The sequence below is a fragment of the Xyrauchen texanus genome, chromosome 5, assembly GCF_025860055.1.
Source record: "Xyrauchen texanus isolate HMW12.3.18 chromosome 5, RBS_HiC_50CHRs, whole genome shotgun sequence".
Taxonomy (NCBI): domain Eukaryota; kingdom Metazoa; phylum Chordata; class Actinopteri; order Cypriniformes; family Catostomidae; genus Xyrauchen; species Xyrauchen texanus.
This window is the reverse complement of record NC_068280.1, coordinates 4,782,936-4,800,085: the sequence shown is the minus strand read 5'-3', so window position 1 is coordinate 4,800,085 and position 17,150 is coordinate 4,782,936. Positions and strand designations below refer to the sequence as shown.

Below are 17,150 nucleotides of genomic sequence, written 5' to 3'. Positions count from 1 at the left end.
ATAGTCAATGCAACTGGTGACATGAAATAACAATGAACAATACTTTTACAGCATTTTTTAAGTCTTGGTTAATATTGATGATTTCCCAATTCAATTCCGATTCACAAGCGCTCGATTTGATATCGATTTATATGGGTATTTTGTTTAATAATGTCCCTTTTTCTCCCAGCTAATGTTGTTAATTACACAGGGGACCTTCTAACTAGGGACAATATGAAAATATTAATTTTAATAATTATATATAAACATCTATTTTGGTCACATTTTGGCTTTTTAAGAATGAACAAATCAATGTAATTAATCAATAAATATTATTTTACATATATTTAGTTCCATGTTTATTGTGTAATTGCATTGTACAAGTATTTACATTGATTTGTTGAACACATACTAAAAACCGGTACTGTCTCTTTAACCCTCCCATTGTATTGGGCAAAAAGTTAAAACATGAAGAAAACATGAGAATGTGGCATAAATTGGAGGCAGATTGTTGCCATCTGGTGGACAATATGTAAATAACATGACTTGAAAACCATGTCAGACAACCTAATTTTATATTTTATCACAAGATATGCATTTGGATATATATTTAAACATTGTCAAACCACTATTTGTCAAAGTTTAGCAATTTAAAATCAATTTGAAGTGGCAGTTTTTGCAGTTTATGTAATTATGCTTGTCATCAAACCTGACCATGGTGTTACAAAGACAAGACATCATTTATTTCAAACATAAATATTGAATAACTCAAAGTAAATCCGTAATAATGTCAAGAAAATAAACACGCAAGAGTATGTGTGAGATTGCTGTCATCAGCAGGAAAACAACAGCTGACTTGTAATGTCAACAAAGACCACAAGATGGCTCTAGAGCTTCACTTATTGATGTCCTGATTCTGTGTGTGTTCTGCATTGAGTGTGTTCTCAAATTTGGTTGCAAATGCAAGTGATTTCCTCTCATTGTAGTGGAGGGATGCACATAATGGATCAATCTTGGGATTTAAGACTCGATATGGAGATCGAAATGCATTGGGAAATTGACATTTATTTACCCACGCCAATTGGTTAAAGTTAATTTCTACATAAACGGATACATTTTAAGTTGTATAATTGTATATTGAATTTGATAACAATGAAGACTAGTAAATGTATAAATTAACGTTAACCTAGATCAATCAATGCTGCATACAACTGTTTATTCATTGTTTGTTTGTTTATGCTACTAATACATTAACTGTTTTACCAACCTTGTAAAGTGTTTCAAACTAGAGAGTTGTCGCACTATGCAGCAAAATATCCTTATTGTTTTAGAAGAAAACAACTCGATGCTTTAGTCACAAACTTATTGGCTACAATTTTCAGTACAGATTTCAGTACAGTTTGAACGAAGCCACTGACGCGTTCCAACAGTCATAATGTCCGTTCTCAGTCTGAATACAACTGTTTTAATCAATAACTTGTCATTGATCATCTTACATTAAAATATGAAGCTTATTATCATCAAGTCAAAAGTTAAGTTTGTCCTCCTAGCATGAATACGTCCCCATGGTCACTACAAAGGGAACAAGGACTCTTCCAGACTCTTATTTGGTCTTCAGTTTCTTGCGTGCTTGAAACTGTTCCGTTTTGTTCTTGATGGATTTAATGAGCATTGATAAATTAGGGTCCATGACTTTAGTGGAGGACGCGTCTCCTGCGCCGGAGGCCTCAGGTTTGGCTTTCTCCTGCGCAGATTTGCTCTTTAGCGCCCCCTCTTGGCCACGCTGCTGCTTTTCTCTGCGCCTCTGTTTCTCTTCTAAGATGCGCTGTGTGCCTTTGGTCTTCTTGTAGGCCGGATCGGACGGGTCGAGGTTGTATAGATGGGATGTGAACATGGCCTGGAAGCGAGAATCCTGAACATCAACCTGAAAAATACCAGAAAGAGAGTGTTTGAGATTTGTTTTATAGATTTAGAAATGCCATTAGTTGTTTTTAACCCTTTAGATTACAAAACAAAATCATCCTTTCATTTACAAGAAAATAACTTACAGTATTACGTACAGTGGAGCGACATATTAAACATTGTTTAGATATTACTGGCAATTTTTTATATTATAGTAATTTTGATGCACCTTCTATTCTGCCATTAAGTTTTGTAAGGAGAACACAATTTGCTTTTTTTTAATATTCTAAATATTGATATTTAACAATAAGCTGACACAATTTTTTTTTTTTTTACTTCACACATCTTAAGGGTCCTCTTGTTTGTTTTGTCACATGACAACAAAATGGCTACCTACAAGTTGGTTACACCACATGACTTCGATTTGGTGGAAAACGTTTTTAAATTATATTCATTTAAATATTATTATTTTAAAATATAAATGTTTTAATATATTTTAAAACAAAATAGTTTTACTATTTTTTTAAAGAAATAATAAAAAGATTATTCTGCACTTCTCGTGGCAATTATTTATTTATTTTAATGTCAGCTTGAGACTTTTCTTCTTTTTGCAAAAGCACCAAATTTAAAATATATCATAACCAAGCGGATCTGTTGATCGTGATGTAACATAACCAATAACAAACCATTAAATAGAGAACCTCTAGAAAACACCAATAAATACAGAAAAGAGAAACATACACATCACATACACTGCCTGGACCAAAAAAAAAAAAAAAAGTGCCCATTTGGATTTTAATAAGCAGATCCTAAAGAGTCAATGATTGGATCATTAGTGTAGTGATTAATATGTTTCAGCTGGAAACAATTTAACCCGAACTGATGTAGTGTAGCGCTTCTCATTTCTTAATCAACCTTGGATCAATGGAAAAAGGTCATGTGGTCTGAGGAGTCCAGATTTACCCAATACCAAAGCGATGGGTTTGTCAGGGAAGAAGGGAAGCACATGATGCACCCATCATGCATAGTGCCCACTGTACAAGCCTCTGGAGGCAGTGTCATGATCTGGGGTTGCTTCAATTGGTCAGGTCTGCTCTCAGTAACGTTATGCGGCAATAAAATGAAGTCAGCTGACTATCTGAATGTACTGAATGACAAGGTTATCCAATCAATTGATTTTTTTTCTTCCCTGACGGCATGGGAATATTCCAGGATGACAATGCCTAGATTCATCAGGCTCAAATTGTGAAAGAGTGGTTCAGGAAGGGGGCATGGGTAGCTCAGTGAGTAAAGACGCTGACGAATCCAGGGAGGAATATTGCAGAATGTGTCCGTTCAAAACTGTTTAGATCCACTTTCAGATTCTCCAGACGGGTTTTTATACATAGGCCAAATGAAACGTGTTTTTTTTTCTATTCATATATTGTTGAATGCTGAAGTGGGAAAACTGCTGAATAGTCTGGGGTTTTCTTTATTTGTTTTAAGTTCGGTTGCATATTGTAAGGCCAACTTTAGGCGTCTGATTTCCAGGGATGGTTCATTGGCATAGAAACTTTGGATTGGTGAAGTTCTGTAGGCTCCCAAAGCTAGTCGTATACCGTGTCCAAAAGTCAATACTTCCATAGTCCAGCTTTGAGCGTGGACTCTTCTGTACAAGTTCAAGAGAGTTGAGCTGTATGCTCCCCATTTGGTTTTGGATAAAACCTTTAAAACTTTCATAGCTTTAAAACATTTATTTTTCAGTGATTTAATATGAGGAATAAAAGAGAGTTTGCTGTCAAAGGTGATACCAAGAAACCAGTTTTCTTTAACAACTTTAATAGGGACTCAGTCCATAAACAGCTCTGGTTCACTTTTAACAAACAAAGCAGACAAAAATGCGTGCAGATGGTTGTACACACTTTAAACGTCATCACCGACGGGACTTAATGATGAACTCCTTTAATGTGATTCTGTAGATATCCTGTATGTATAGTTAAGAGGATTTTCTTCAACCATCATCTTGTCACTTTTGACAAAAGGGTTTCCTAAAATGAAAGCCTCAATATAAAAAGTGAATGTGATTGAGATCTGACCTGGAATTTGTCCTCGTCCAGTGGAGTGTCGCTCTTCAGGAGCTTCTTCCTCTTATTCTTGCTCAGGTTCTGCTGCTCTATGATCTTATCATAGTTAAAATGTTTGTGCTCGTCATCCTCATCATCATCCATTAGCAACTCCATCTCAGCCTGCAGACATCACGACAAAGCAGTTATCACCGGTTACGTCACATATAAACACACATTCCTCCCAACCATCAGGGAAACGAACCCTCTGTTTCTGCAACACTTCCTCTTCTTCTGCGGTCCTCTTTTCATCCTGTATCCTGCTCTTCTTGATCTTTTTGTTTTTCAGGGATTCTGCGGTATAATAAGAGAGGACATTCACCATCAAACATACACATAAGATGATAGCGCAGGTTCCAAAACCTAGTGAACTGCCTTGGTGTCTACTACCCACAGAGTCAGATGCCTTTTAAGGCTGTGACGGAACCCAAGAGACTGATTAGGACATGGACTGCAACTCTTCACGCTCCACAATCATTTCAATTGTTCAACACTGGCGTTAGCATGTTGCTAAGCTAACAATGTGATCCTCGAATAAGCATAAACACAGCATATTAGGGAAAATAGTTTTACATTTTAACCAGACTATTTTTAGCAATACTTTTCCATTTTGAAATGAACTACAATGTAGGCAGCTCACTAGATTTTGGAACTTATTAACTGTAATGTGCTCCGGCATCCCTTGTGTAATGACTATGATTGAGAAAAATGAAATGTATAAAAATAAGTAGTGTGAAATATAATGCAGGATTGTAACTAACGTGTCGAGCAGAGCTCCTCTGTGAAGAAAGGGTCATTGAGGTCAACATCAGCTGGAAGTTCATCATCACTGATCTCAGGCTCTGCATCCATCACTTCCTGCATAAGTAAAGAGAGAGCGTTTGGCCGAGTTCAGAGTGGCATACTAACTTACCATTTCTCTCATATGGCAGATGTTGTAAGAGAGCAGTGTCACATTCACCTTCTTTCCTTTCCTCTTCTCATTCTTCTTCTCTTTTTTCTTCTGCAGGTATTCCTCCCATGGAGTCAGTTTATCTTTGCCCTCCATTCTTTTCTTCACAAGCTTCTCAGTTGTTTCCTTCAGCCCTAAAAACAAGTCAAAAGGACATGGTAGGAATTCACAGGAGCTCACACCAAAGGAAACTAAAGATGCGTTCACACTGCCAGCTACTTTTTCGCTGCATGTTGCCAGTGGTTGGCGGTTAGGTCGCTAGTGGTTGGCGGTTAGGTCGCTAGTGGTGTGTATGGAGAGTCTAAACAGCACTGTTTCTTTACAATTAATATTATTATTAAAATATTAGGATCAAGTGAGCTCTACCATCTTCTCTCGTATTGGCTGTCACTCCCGCAAGTCGCTCTTTTTTGCATTAAGTTACAAATTTCACGCCCACTTCCGGTCGCCGTCGCTCGTGTTGCCTGAAGTCGCCAGCTCTCATTGAAAATGAATGAGATCAGGTCGTTTGGTCGCTGCCAGTGTATATCCAGCTTAAGGCTTTGTTCAGAATAGCATACTACATTCACCATTTCTGCAATACATAATATGCATTTTCACCCAAATGTCATTTTGAAATGTTTAATCATTAACTGAGGTCACAAAATTAGGCTAAAAAAGCTAAACTTTTTTTTTTTTTGTCCCAATATGACAACTGGACAACACTTGCTGAACTAAACATCGAACGAGATGAGGTCATGTGACAGCAATTTGACAACAATACTACTGTTTGAAAAGTTTGTTGCTATTGTTGCTTATAGGAGTGGTGGTGGCGTAGTGGGCTAAAGCACATAACTGAAAATCAGAAGGTTGCTGGTTCGATCCCCACAGCCACCACCATTGTGTCCTTGAGCAAGGCACTTAACTCCAGGTTGCTCAGGGGGGGATTATCCCTGTAATAAGTGCACTGTAAGTCACTTTGGATAAAAGCGTCTGCCAAATGCATAAATGTATTTGTTCTACCATGGTCTATTCGAAAACTCGATTCTTATTGGCGGGAATGCATGCGTTAGAACCGTTTAATGCACAGGTGTTTCCAGTCAGTTTTAATCACTGTTTGATATTAATGCGCCTACTCTTCCTACTCTGCTGTCCTCCGCAATAAGACATTGCAAGAGTTTTATGCCTACTTCCAGACACTATTGCCATCTTTAAATCAATTGTGAAGCACTACTGGAAACACGCCAAAGACACGAGCGTTCAACAGCTCCGTATTACTGAGTCCGACCTGGAGAAAATTACAAATGCACCTGCACTTTCCCCTTCCACACCGATAGGGCTTGTAAGGAAAGTATGACATTATTATAAGTTTGACATTTAGCTATGATTTGCACAAAGGCGGAGAGAATCAAACAACCCATTAACGGAGTCTTCCGCAGTCTGGCAAGACGATTTGAACTGTAATATGATAAACATCACCTTATATTGCAGCACTGTTCACTTGTGCTGAGAGCACACACGCTAGAGGGCGCCGCTTGATCACACAGCACTGAATGCAGACTAATAAAACACAGCTTGTGTTGCTTTGTGGTTTAGTAATCGTGCAAGGCCACATGGAGATTTCATCTTAATTCAATCAATCATGCTGATGTCTCAGAGAGGTCAAAGTCTGCAGGCTGCAAAGCATTTTGGATGGTTTTACCAAATCATGCAAGCAAAACGTTTACAAAGATCATGTCCATAAACGGCATTTATTTCCTCAATGTGAAAATTATAAATAATAGAAATTAAAAATGACATTTTTTCATTCTTACAGTCACAATTAACACACCTAGCCGTAAATTATTCCTTACATAATGCCTACTGTTTCAGTTACTATTCTAAAAGAAAAACAATGCATACTGCGCAGTGTACAGAAAGTAGGAAGCTAGAATTCCATCCCAAACATACCTGGTACCCATGTGACCTCCATGTCCATGTTGTCGTCCTTCTGTTTGTCTTTGTCCTGAATGCTCCTCAGTAGTTCTCTATATTTCTCGATCTGGTCCGAGTCTTTCTTCCTTTTACTCATCTTCTTCTCCTCAGGAAGAAACTCAACCGGCTTTATAACTGAAAGAATAGTCATGAAAACAAAACAACATTTGAAAGCCACAATTTGAAAGTTCCCTAAAGATTTATATTAGTGCTAAAAAGAGCTCGTTCGCCATTGAACGAACAAATAAAATGACAAAGTTTCATATGCCTTCAGAACAGAGGTAGACCGATATATCAGATTTACTGATTAATCGTGCCAATTGTTCATTTTTGGAACTATCGGTGATAGGGCCCCCCACCCCCACCGTGTTCCTCTGTGGCTGGTGATATTTTGATTAGATCAAGTTATCTAAATTGAAATCGCTGTCATTTCAAAATGAGAGCCGCTTGTGTTTCTGGCTTGTTTACAGTTAAAAGTCCCACATTATGCACCAAATCTTAATTTTTCTTTTTATTAGTGGGATTTTGGTTGAACCGCATATGGGATTTCCTAAATTTTATAGCCTCTGTGTCTATACAAGTCACAGTAAGGAAAGAGTAAGATATTTTTTACATTCTTTAAATTGAATTTAAGAACTATCGGCCGATTGATCGGTTATCAGCCTTTTCAAATCCCCTTAGTTATCGGTATTGGAAAACCCACTATTGGTCGACCTCTACTTAAGAGCACTTGGAATATGATGCAGGAGTCGAATGGGCAACTTTAGATAGACCGATATATCGGTTTTACGGATTAATTTGGTACCGATAGTTGCTTTTTGTAACTACTGGTTATTGGCAAAAATCTATGCTGATAGTTTTTTATTCCTCATATAATCTGGTGAAATTGTAGACAATAAAAAGATTAATTAGTTAAATATTTGCATTTAAAGCATTGTAATAAAGCCAAGTCTCTGTCCTAAATTATGAACTAAATTTGAATTTTCTGGTTATTATTGGAATTTTGGTTGCACAATAAACCGCTTTTGGGATTTGATAATTTTTTTACTCTTGTAGCCTCAATATATATGCCGGTCATTAAGTAAAGACAAAGAACTATTTGATCATTTTATAAATCGATTAAAATAATACATCGGCCGATTAATCGGTTATCAACATTTTTTCACCACCTTAGTTATCGGTATTTGTAAAATCCACTCACTATCTGTCAACCTTTACTCACCATCCAGTGACATTGGATTGAAAAGACAGATATTAAAAGAAATATTCATAAAAATAAAAAAAAACTATTACAGAATTTTCATTTATGTGTGAACTTATCCTCTAACATACAGATAATCTACAGACTGATAGAACAGTGTCAGTAACTAGATTCAACATCACAAACCTTCTGTCTCTTTCTCTGGCTCTTCCTCCTCCTCCTCGCTGGAGGATGAGGCCAGATAAGCCTTGAAGTCCATATCCAACAGCTCGTCCTTACTAAACTTCCTGCTAAGAGCCGTGACCCTGTCATGATCCGTTTCATCCCACGTCAGCTCAACCTGACCACAGCACACACAAACAAACACACACACACACACACACACACACACACTTATTTTATTACTGGAAAAATGTATATTCACTCTAGAACAGTCCATGACTGTGGTGTTGTGTTCAGACCTTGGCTGTATTGGTGGCAGTGGATGTGAAGAGTTTGGGTTTGTATGTAGCGTAATCTACATCTGTGGCTCTGTCTTTCGGCTTGTCATCAAACGTCACATAATTAGGGATGAATCTATGACAAGTGAGGAAGTCCAAGATGATAAATCTATGTTAAAAGCAAGTGGCACGCTCTTTGAAACAAATCTCTTTATTCATGTTTGTTTCACATATTTTTGAAAAACTTTTATAATTTGTCTCTCTCACCGCAGGTCGATAGTGGAGGAGCTGCTCTCGTACTCAAAGCCGTCACACTCCTCGTAAATCTTTGCCGCCGTTTCGGCTGAGTCGCACTCCACCACAGCGTAATAATACCGCAGACGTTTGAATTGGTAATCACGCACCTTCTCTCTGTAGATCCTAAAAACACACAGGAGACCCTTCATCATCACCATTTTGGGCAACACTTTGTGAATAAAGCAAAAAAAAAAAAAAAAAAAAAAAAGACGCAATAATATTAGCCTAAAACTAACTACAGGTTTCAATTAAGTCCTGATTACATTATTGTAATCATCGGTCACTTTTACTCATAAATCAGATCCTCTCTCTCTCTCTCGCTCTCTCTCTCTCTGGTAAACAAGATTACTGAACTAAACAAACAACATTTGCTCTCTCCTTCAGTCGGTCAACAGACTCTGATCCACGCTTTTCACAAACAGTCTTGTTGAATCTCAAATGCAGGGCTCAATGTTAAGGACTTTTGCTACTGGCCCGGTTGGGCTTGTGCTTCTACTGGCCCTGGCAAAATTTTCACTGGCCCCAAAACAAAAATTACAAATAGCTGTTTTTACCAAGATGGCTTTAAAAAAATATGTCCGAAGGTAAATATTTTTTACATATATTATGTTTTTAATACAATGTCCCCCAGGGACCTGGGTAGTTTAGAGAGTAAAGACACTGACTACCACCCTTAGAGTCACGAGTTTGAATCCAGGGTGTGCTGAGTGACTCCAGCCAGGTCTCCTAAGCAACCAAATTGGCCCGGTTGCTAGGGAGGGGAGTCACATGGGTGTCTATATTGTGGTCACTATAATGTGGTTTGCTCTCAGTGGGGGTGTGGAGAGTTGCCGCGGAAAATAGCGTGAGGCTCCTTAAGCGTTATGTCTCCGCAGTAACACGCTCAACAAGCCACGTGATAAGATGCATGGATTGATGGTCTCAGATGCCTTTGATTTATATATTAGATGATTAATGCCTTATGTAATCCCATATATGCGCTTTACAGATATAAATTCATAAATACATCATATTAACCTCAGCCGTCCTGCCATTTACACACGTGCTTTTAAGCCAAGAGTTCTGTGGAGGAGATGATGGGTTTTCGGTCACCCATTTAGTCATGCATCTTTTGCCCATGTGTAGTGTTTTCACAAGAACGATCAACGATCATGTGATGTGTAATAGTAGGTAGCTTTTAGGCCTAATCTGTGAATTAACAATGTGTATATAACATGAAATCAGACAACCAAAACAAGACCAACACTGACTGAGAAATGGAACAGGTGTTTTATGAGGATGATATGAGGTAGACTGTTTCAAATATTCATCATGACTCATCATGGCAGCTGAACAGCTCTGATAATAATAGCCATAGTGATCTTGCTTCTTTTCACATCAAACGCCATTATCATGTTGAATTAATAATTACATTTTGAAACATTACCTAATTAAATGTATACTTATATTTTGGATATTGAGCAGCTCGTGAGTTCCAGACACATGTATAACTGGGGTTTAACAAAGTTTATTACGTCTCATTTGGTGCTTCAACACTATAAAGGCAAATTAATGAGAGAAAATGTGTTTGTTTTTTTACTGTGGGAATAAAACTAGCACTCTGTCCCTTTAAGAGAGCACATGCATGTTAACCGGGCTCCGCTGCATGGAGAGAGATGATGATGAGACATGCACGGAGAGACATGGATTTTCAGTCATATAGAAAGAAACTGTTGATTTCTTGTGTTCCAATGTGTGAAAACAAAAATGTGGGGATTTCGTGCACTGTGAACACGGAATGTCCGTTTTTGTTTAGTGTCACACCAATGATATACTCCTCCACAGCCTATACTTGAATGCTATTGGCTCACGCTATAGTCAGTCTTTACAATTAGGAAAAATAAGCCACCAAAGAATTCTCGCGCTTCAAACGAACTCACAATGTGCGATCACACGTTTACATGCTGATTACAATGTCACAGATTTTTAGGGGGGCTAAGATTAAATATAGTGGGGCGAAAACCTCGTAAAATGGGTCTAACAACGCCTATAGATACAGTATATTTGAGTCAAGTGTTCTAGAGAGCCATAATAAGCAATACATTATTCTATGTGTATAATAACAATAAAGTATCATTCTTTCGTGAGCTTAATTGATTATCACAGTCCTGAATGAAGACCTCCAAATGCCAAATCTTGCTCCGGTACCTCTGCTCTTCTGTATCTGCATCAGGGTTCTCCGGGAGATTGGTGAGCTCCAGCGGACCTTGAGTCTGTTCTGACCGCATCCTCTCTTTCCCAAACTCAGATGGATAGATCTGAAAATGCATGTCAACATCAAGGTATCAGACTCACACAGCTGCAGGCCTGACTTCCTAAGCTAATGGGAGGAGACAGATCAGTACATTTACAATTATATATAGAAGGATACCTACGGTCACAGACAGCACCATGCCTTCTATGGGTTTAAAAGAGTTGAAAAGAGCCAAAAGATCTTTTGCTTTCAGTCTGTCCCAATTCATGTTACAAACTGCTAACCGCCGTGAAGTCTAACAACACAAACACAGAAAAAAGGAGAGAATGTCTTGTTTTTATCTATGTAAAGTTTGACTGCATCTCACAAAAACTGGTCCAGGTCACATATATATAATATATATACACACACACACACACACCGATCAGCCACAACATTAAAACCGCCTGCCTAATATTGTTGTCAATACAATTGTACAGAGCGGTTATCTGAGTTACAGTACACTTTGTCAGTTTGAACCAGTCTGGCCATTCTCCATTGACCTCTCTCATCAACAAGGCGTTTCCGTCCACAGAACTGCCTCTCACTGGATGTTTTTTGTTTTTGGCACCATTCAGAGTAAATTCTACAGACTGTTGTGAGTGAAAATCCCAGAAATACTCAAACCAGCCCGTCTGGCATCAACAATCATCCATGTTATCTAATCAGCCAATCGTGTGGCAGCAGTACAGTGCATAAAATCATTCAGATACGGGTCAGGAGCATCAGTTAATGTTCACATCAACCATCAGAATGGGGGAAAATGTGATCTCAGTGATTTGGACCGTGGCATGATTGTGCATACCGGGTACTCGCTACAAGACCTGCCGTTTTGGAGATGCTCTGACCCGGTTGCCTAGCCATCACAATTTGGCCCTTGTCAAAAGCTCAGATCCTTACGCTTGCACATGAAATTCAAGAACTGACAGTTCACTTGCTCCCTAATATATCCCACCCCTTGACAGGTGCCATTGCAATGGGATAAAGGTTATTCACTTCACCCATCAGTGATTTCAATGTTGTGGCTGATCATAGTGTATAATATATATATATATATATATATATATATATACACACACACACACACACACACAGTATATATATATATTTTTTTACAGTAAGTATAGAGATTTTTTTGCATTATATTAATGAGCACTGATGAAGGAAAGTGTGCTGAACTGTCATTACAGTAATGTCACAATACAAAACCTTCCTAAAACAAGGTTTATTTTCAATGAGCAAACTATAATTGCTCATTTCTTTCTTTAGATTTTTTGGGGTGAATATGACCCGGACACGTTCTCGACAGGTATCGTGACAATTTGTCAAGAGTCTCACATCCTCAGTGCGTGGAGCGTCTTTCCACATCTCGCCCCAGTCATGCTCAATCTTCTCTTCCTCGCGCTGCAGATATTTCTCCACCTCATCTTCACCATCTTCATCTTCATCAGAGCTGGACTCAATGTTCCCCTTCCCTCTGGCCAGATCAGGCCCATTGTCACTGTCTTCATCTGACTCACTCTCATCTTCATCATCATCATCATCATCATTATCAACATCATCGTCACTGCCTTCAGAAGAACCCTCTTCCACACTGACATCATCATCATCTTCCTCTTCCAAACCAGAGACCTTGTCCTCATCTATTAAAACCAAAAAACAATATAAGAGGATACCAAGCCAAAAAATTACTGGAAAATATGACACAGTGCCCTGCAAAGTGGACTTCACAGGGTATTCGGCCATCTTGAGTGAGATTACTAATCGTAGTTAGTGTATATTCTCCGTAAACTTAGCAAAAGATACGGTAAATGACATTGAGAACAAGTAAACGTCAATATATCACTTCACATTAGAGATAGACCGATATACATATATCAGTTTTACCAATTAATTGGTGCTTGTAGCTTTTTGGAGATATCGGTTAAATACATGCCGATAGTTTTTTCTTATTTGTTATTAACAATCATTTGCTGTATCTAAATCCTTCATCATTGACAATATCCATCCATATTTTTATCTTTTAATGCATATTTTGATTTGATAATCGAGGGCATGCACACATTGTTTTTTGACTATATGGAAACGTGCCCCGTCATCACATACATTGTGTCTCCATCTTGTGAACAATAATAAACCTTATTCCTCATCAAACCTCATCTATGAAATATCTACACAAAAACTCTTCATCTGGTGAACATATAGGCTATAAAAACTTAATTTGGTAAATTCGTACATGTAGAGCATTGTAACAGAGCCACGCCTCTGTCATTTCAAAATAAGAGTCCCTTGTGTGTTTTTGTCTTGTTTACTGTTAAAAGTTCCACATTCTCCACCAAATCCTAATTTCTTGGGGGGGTTTATTAGGATTTTGGTTAGACAATAAATAATTGTAGCTCTTGTAGCCTTTGTGCCCATTAGAGTAAGTAAACCTTAAGAACATTTAACATCCTATAAATCGATTTGTCAATCTATCCGCTGATTAATGGGTTATCTACCTTTTCCTCCACCTTAAGCTCTAGGTATACGTTCATTTTGAAGCGAAAGCTCAGCATCTGCGTATGCTCGAACGCAGCCTCTCAAAGTATACTCGTATGACCGTACGCACATACACAGGCGGTTGGAGCATGCGACTGCGGAGACACCGTACTATCTCCTCTCGAATTTACAGCCATAAATAAGTCTTTATCTTCATTCAGACTCCAGTTAAACAAATGCAGGTATCTCCAGACCTCCTCAAACACACGCTCTTGACTTGCACATCCACGGTTATTGTTTTTACAGTCATCTCCTAATGTTAAGAGGGGATTATTTTTTTCTGCTTCGTGACAGCGACGGCTCAAAATGTAAGTGATACCACCTTGTGGTCTCATTAATAAGTGCACATATGCGTGTCCAAGGACACACGAATAGAAAAATTGGGCTCAGTGCGCTCAGTGCTAGCGCACTCTGCTGATGACGAGATTTGCGGCACGCGTCCTGTACATGGAGGCTCAATGTTCTTGTCTGCCCAAAGTATACTTTGAGCTTTAGTTATCAGTCAACTTCTACTTCACAGGAAGTGTACAGGGAAACTGACCAATTAGTTATTATTGCACACCACCTCAGTACTTCAAGAAGGTTGGCTAAAAAAGGCAGTATTATTTGGTTTAAAATAATGGTTTGGGATGAAATGAGGGTAAGTAAATAATGACAGAATTGTCATTTTTGGGTGAACTATGCTTTTAAGAGGCTTGATCATTAAAAGTATAAAGAGTTTTATAGCTGTACCTTCTTCAAACACCCTCACTCCCTTCACTGGCAGCTCTGTGCTTGGTCTACTTTTCTCTGGATCATTTGACTTCTTTTTGGCTTTCTTTGAGGATTTTTCTGAAAGATCCTTATCATCATCCTCCTCAGCTTGAGCTTCCTTATCAGCCTCTAACTGTATGGCCTTCTTTTTCTTCCTCTTGGTCTTTTCCGTCTTGTCTTCCTCCTCCTCATCCTCATCGTCAGACAGTTCTGAGTCAGAGAGCTTGTAGAAGCGTTTGAGATCTTCGGATGAAGAGTGGTTGACAGGTCGACCGCGTTTATCGACTGTATACTTCAGCTGAAATCGTTTGTCATGGAACATGGACTGGAAACGCTTGTCAATCTTGACTTTGCGCTCGGTGTCAGGCATCTCCCAGAAGCGAGGGTCCTTTTTAACCTTAGAGAAGCGGTCATCAACGCTCACAGTGTTTTTGGAGGTCATGATGATTTAATCTTTATGAAAGAGCCAGACAAAAACCTTAACCTGTGAACAACATAGAAGAGGCGAGAGATATGTATCAATTACTCATAAATGGAGAATCATTCAAAGAAATGTCAGGCAACATGTCTTAGGCAGACAACCTAAAATAATAACTCTCAAGTTTGTTATCTAAACTCATCTCAGATCAAGCCAGTGCCGGGCAAAATTCTGAATTAAAGAATTGAATTCATGAACTGGAACGTGAATGAAATTGGACAAATAATATGTAGCCTATTTTTCTAAAGTTCAATAATGCAAAAACAATTAGTACAGCAATCAATGCATGTTTTAATTTGGCCATAAACAATAATAAAATGTCCACCAAACCTTTTTCAGTACTGTCACTTATCATTTGCGAGCTACACGTGCGCCAAATGGCACACTGTCAAAATTACAGCACCAAAAAAAAAAAACTACTTACTACAAATAAGAGTATTTCTTAAAGGCCGATACTCACTTGCAGTTTTCATGAGATTTTCACCACAGATCCACACGTGTTTACCCGTGATGCTCCACTACTTCCGTGACAACTATGCAGCTCCGCCCTCTTTTCCCTACGGCGCGTCAAAGAGCTCAAACCACACCAGACGCGAACAATTTCGCTTTTTATTTGCTGTTTACTTTGTGTGTAGAATTTATTTCGTGTTTAATGTGGATGCTTGTTGCTATAAATATGAAAAGTTTGCGTTAAATGTAAGATTCAAGCTGCAGTAATTTTCTTAAGTGATAAACTGATCAGCATTAAGAAGAATTAGCATTTTCAAGACTTGTGATGTTCCTGTGGGGTTTTATAATAGCTGTGGTAAACATTTTTTGAAGGTTCATTACTTGAAGGTACTAGACAGTTTGTTCTATAAAAAAGAAAATACACAAAATCATACCCCAAATGTGAATTTTGAAGCATTTGTGTGTTTAAAAAAAAGCATGGTGCTAAGAAGTATGGAGGACCAAACCTGCAAAAATAAGTAATAAATAAATAATAAATACACAAATACATGTATAAATAAGTAAATAAATCCACATATTTGTGCATAAATAAATACATAAATAATTAAATGTGCGAGGAGATATACAAATAATTAAATAAAAAATAAAAAGCAAACTCCCGCCAAAAACGTTACATCTGGTATCGATAATTTGACTTTTTGAGTTTGCCTGAACAGCTGTTGACATCCTCTCATAAGCATGTTGCATGAAGGAAAAACAAATACAGAAATTAAAATGTATATGATTTGACAGGAACATGAAGGAATGGGCGTCATCATTACAAGACAGTGACAAATAAGATTACCTTCGAGACGAGGTGAGATATTACTTTACTTTATAAATAGTGTCTTTGTCTGAAATGAACTGTGTTTCATGTTCTGCTTTTTTATGTTTTTGCAGGTGGAGAGCAGATTGGCAGACAGAGTATATGATGTCTCAAGGTCACTGTTCAACACTTTTATAACATGGAATATAATGGTGTGTTTGTAATCTTAAAGGAACAGTTCACCACCACAAATAAAAATAAAATAAAAAAGACAATTCCGGCATTATTTACTCGGCTTATTTCCCAAAATGAATGCGGTTATTAAAATAATATTTAGGGGACAAGTACAAAATAGCATCAAAAACATATCATAAAAGTAGTCCATATGGCTCGTGAACTATATTCCAACACTTTTGGAGCCATACGATATCTTTGTATGAAAAAAAGACGAAAAGTTAGGTAATTATTCACTGAAAATCTTCCCCAAATTTGCAGCTCTCAAATGTTATTCTCCCTCAGAAGACTTGTCATATCCCAGATAGCACACATACGTCATCTGCTAAATATTGATGCTGACTACCATGCCTGGAGTCGTGAGTTCAAATCCAGGGCGTGCTGAGTGACTCTAGCCAGGTCTACTAAGCAACCAAATTGGCCCGGTTGCTAGGGAGGGTAGCGTCACATGGGGTAACCTCCTCGTGGTCACGATTAGTGGTTCCTGCTCTCAATGGGGCACGTGGTAAGTTGTGCGTGGATCACGGAGAGCAGCGTAAGCCTCCACATGCGCGGTGTCATGCACAACAAGCAACATGATAAGATGCGCGGATTGACGGTCTCAGAAGCGGAGGCAACTGAGACTTGTCCTCCACCACCTGGATTGAAGTGAGTAACCGCGCCACCACAAGGACCTACTAGGTAGTGGGAATTGGGCATTCCAAACTGGAAGAAAAGGGGAGAAAAAAAATTAAAATAAAATACTCAATGTTTCAAAAGTATAGCCACAAGACTTAAAAAAAACATACATGTTA

At 38.2% G+C, this 17,150-nt stretch overlaps 1 protein-coding gene across 1 annotated transcript; it reads right to left on the bottom strand.

Annotated features, from left to right (window-relative positions):
• Window positions 1–276: 276 nt before the first annotated feature.
• On the bottom strand, window positions 277–15,393 carry esf1 (ESF1, nucleolar pre-rRNA processing protein, homolog (S. cerevisiae)). The gene is made up of 14 exons (XM_052126214.1): window positions 15,328–15,393; window positions 14,369–14,873; window positions 12,437–12,741; window positions 11,241–11,354; window positions 11,014–11,123; window positions 8,797–8,949; window positions 8,551–8,665; window positions 8,276–8,429; window positions 6,865–7,023; window positions 4,945–5,069; window positions 4,745–4,841; window positions 4,189–4,277; window positions 3,957–4,106; window positions 277–1,903 (listed from the first exon to the last, which is right to left on the bottom strand). The coding sequence occupies exons 2-14, from the start codon at window positions 14,829–14,831 to the stop codon at window positions 1,583–1,585; spliced, it is 2,355 nt and encodes a 784-aa protein (XP_051982174.1). The 5' UTR covers window positions 14,832–14,873; window positions 15,328–15,393; the 3' UTR covers window positions 277–1,582.
• Window positions 15,394–17,150: the final 1,757 nt, after the last annotated feature.

Excerpts from the sequence above, each read along its gene's own strand:
- esf1 (XM_052126214.1), bottom strand. The coding sequence starts at position 14,831 with ATGACCTCCAAAAACACTGTGAGCGTTGATGACCGCTTCTCTAAGGTT. Across the intron at positions 5,070-6,864 it reads GGAGGTCACATGGGTACCAG|GGCTGAAGGAAACAACTGAG; the intron begins GTATGTTTGGGA and ends ACTTGTTTTTAG. Across the intron at positions 1,904-3,956 it reads TGGACGAGGACAAATTCCAG|GTTGATGTTCAGGATTCTCG; the intron begins GTCAGATCTCAA and ends GGTATTTTTCAG.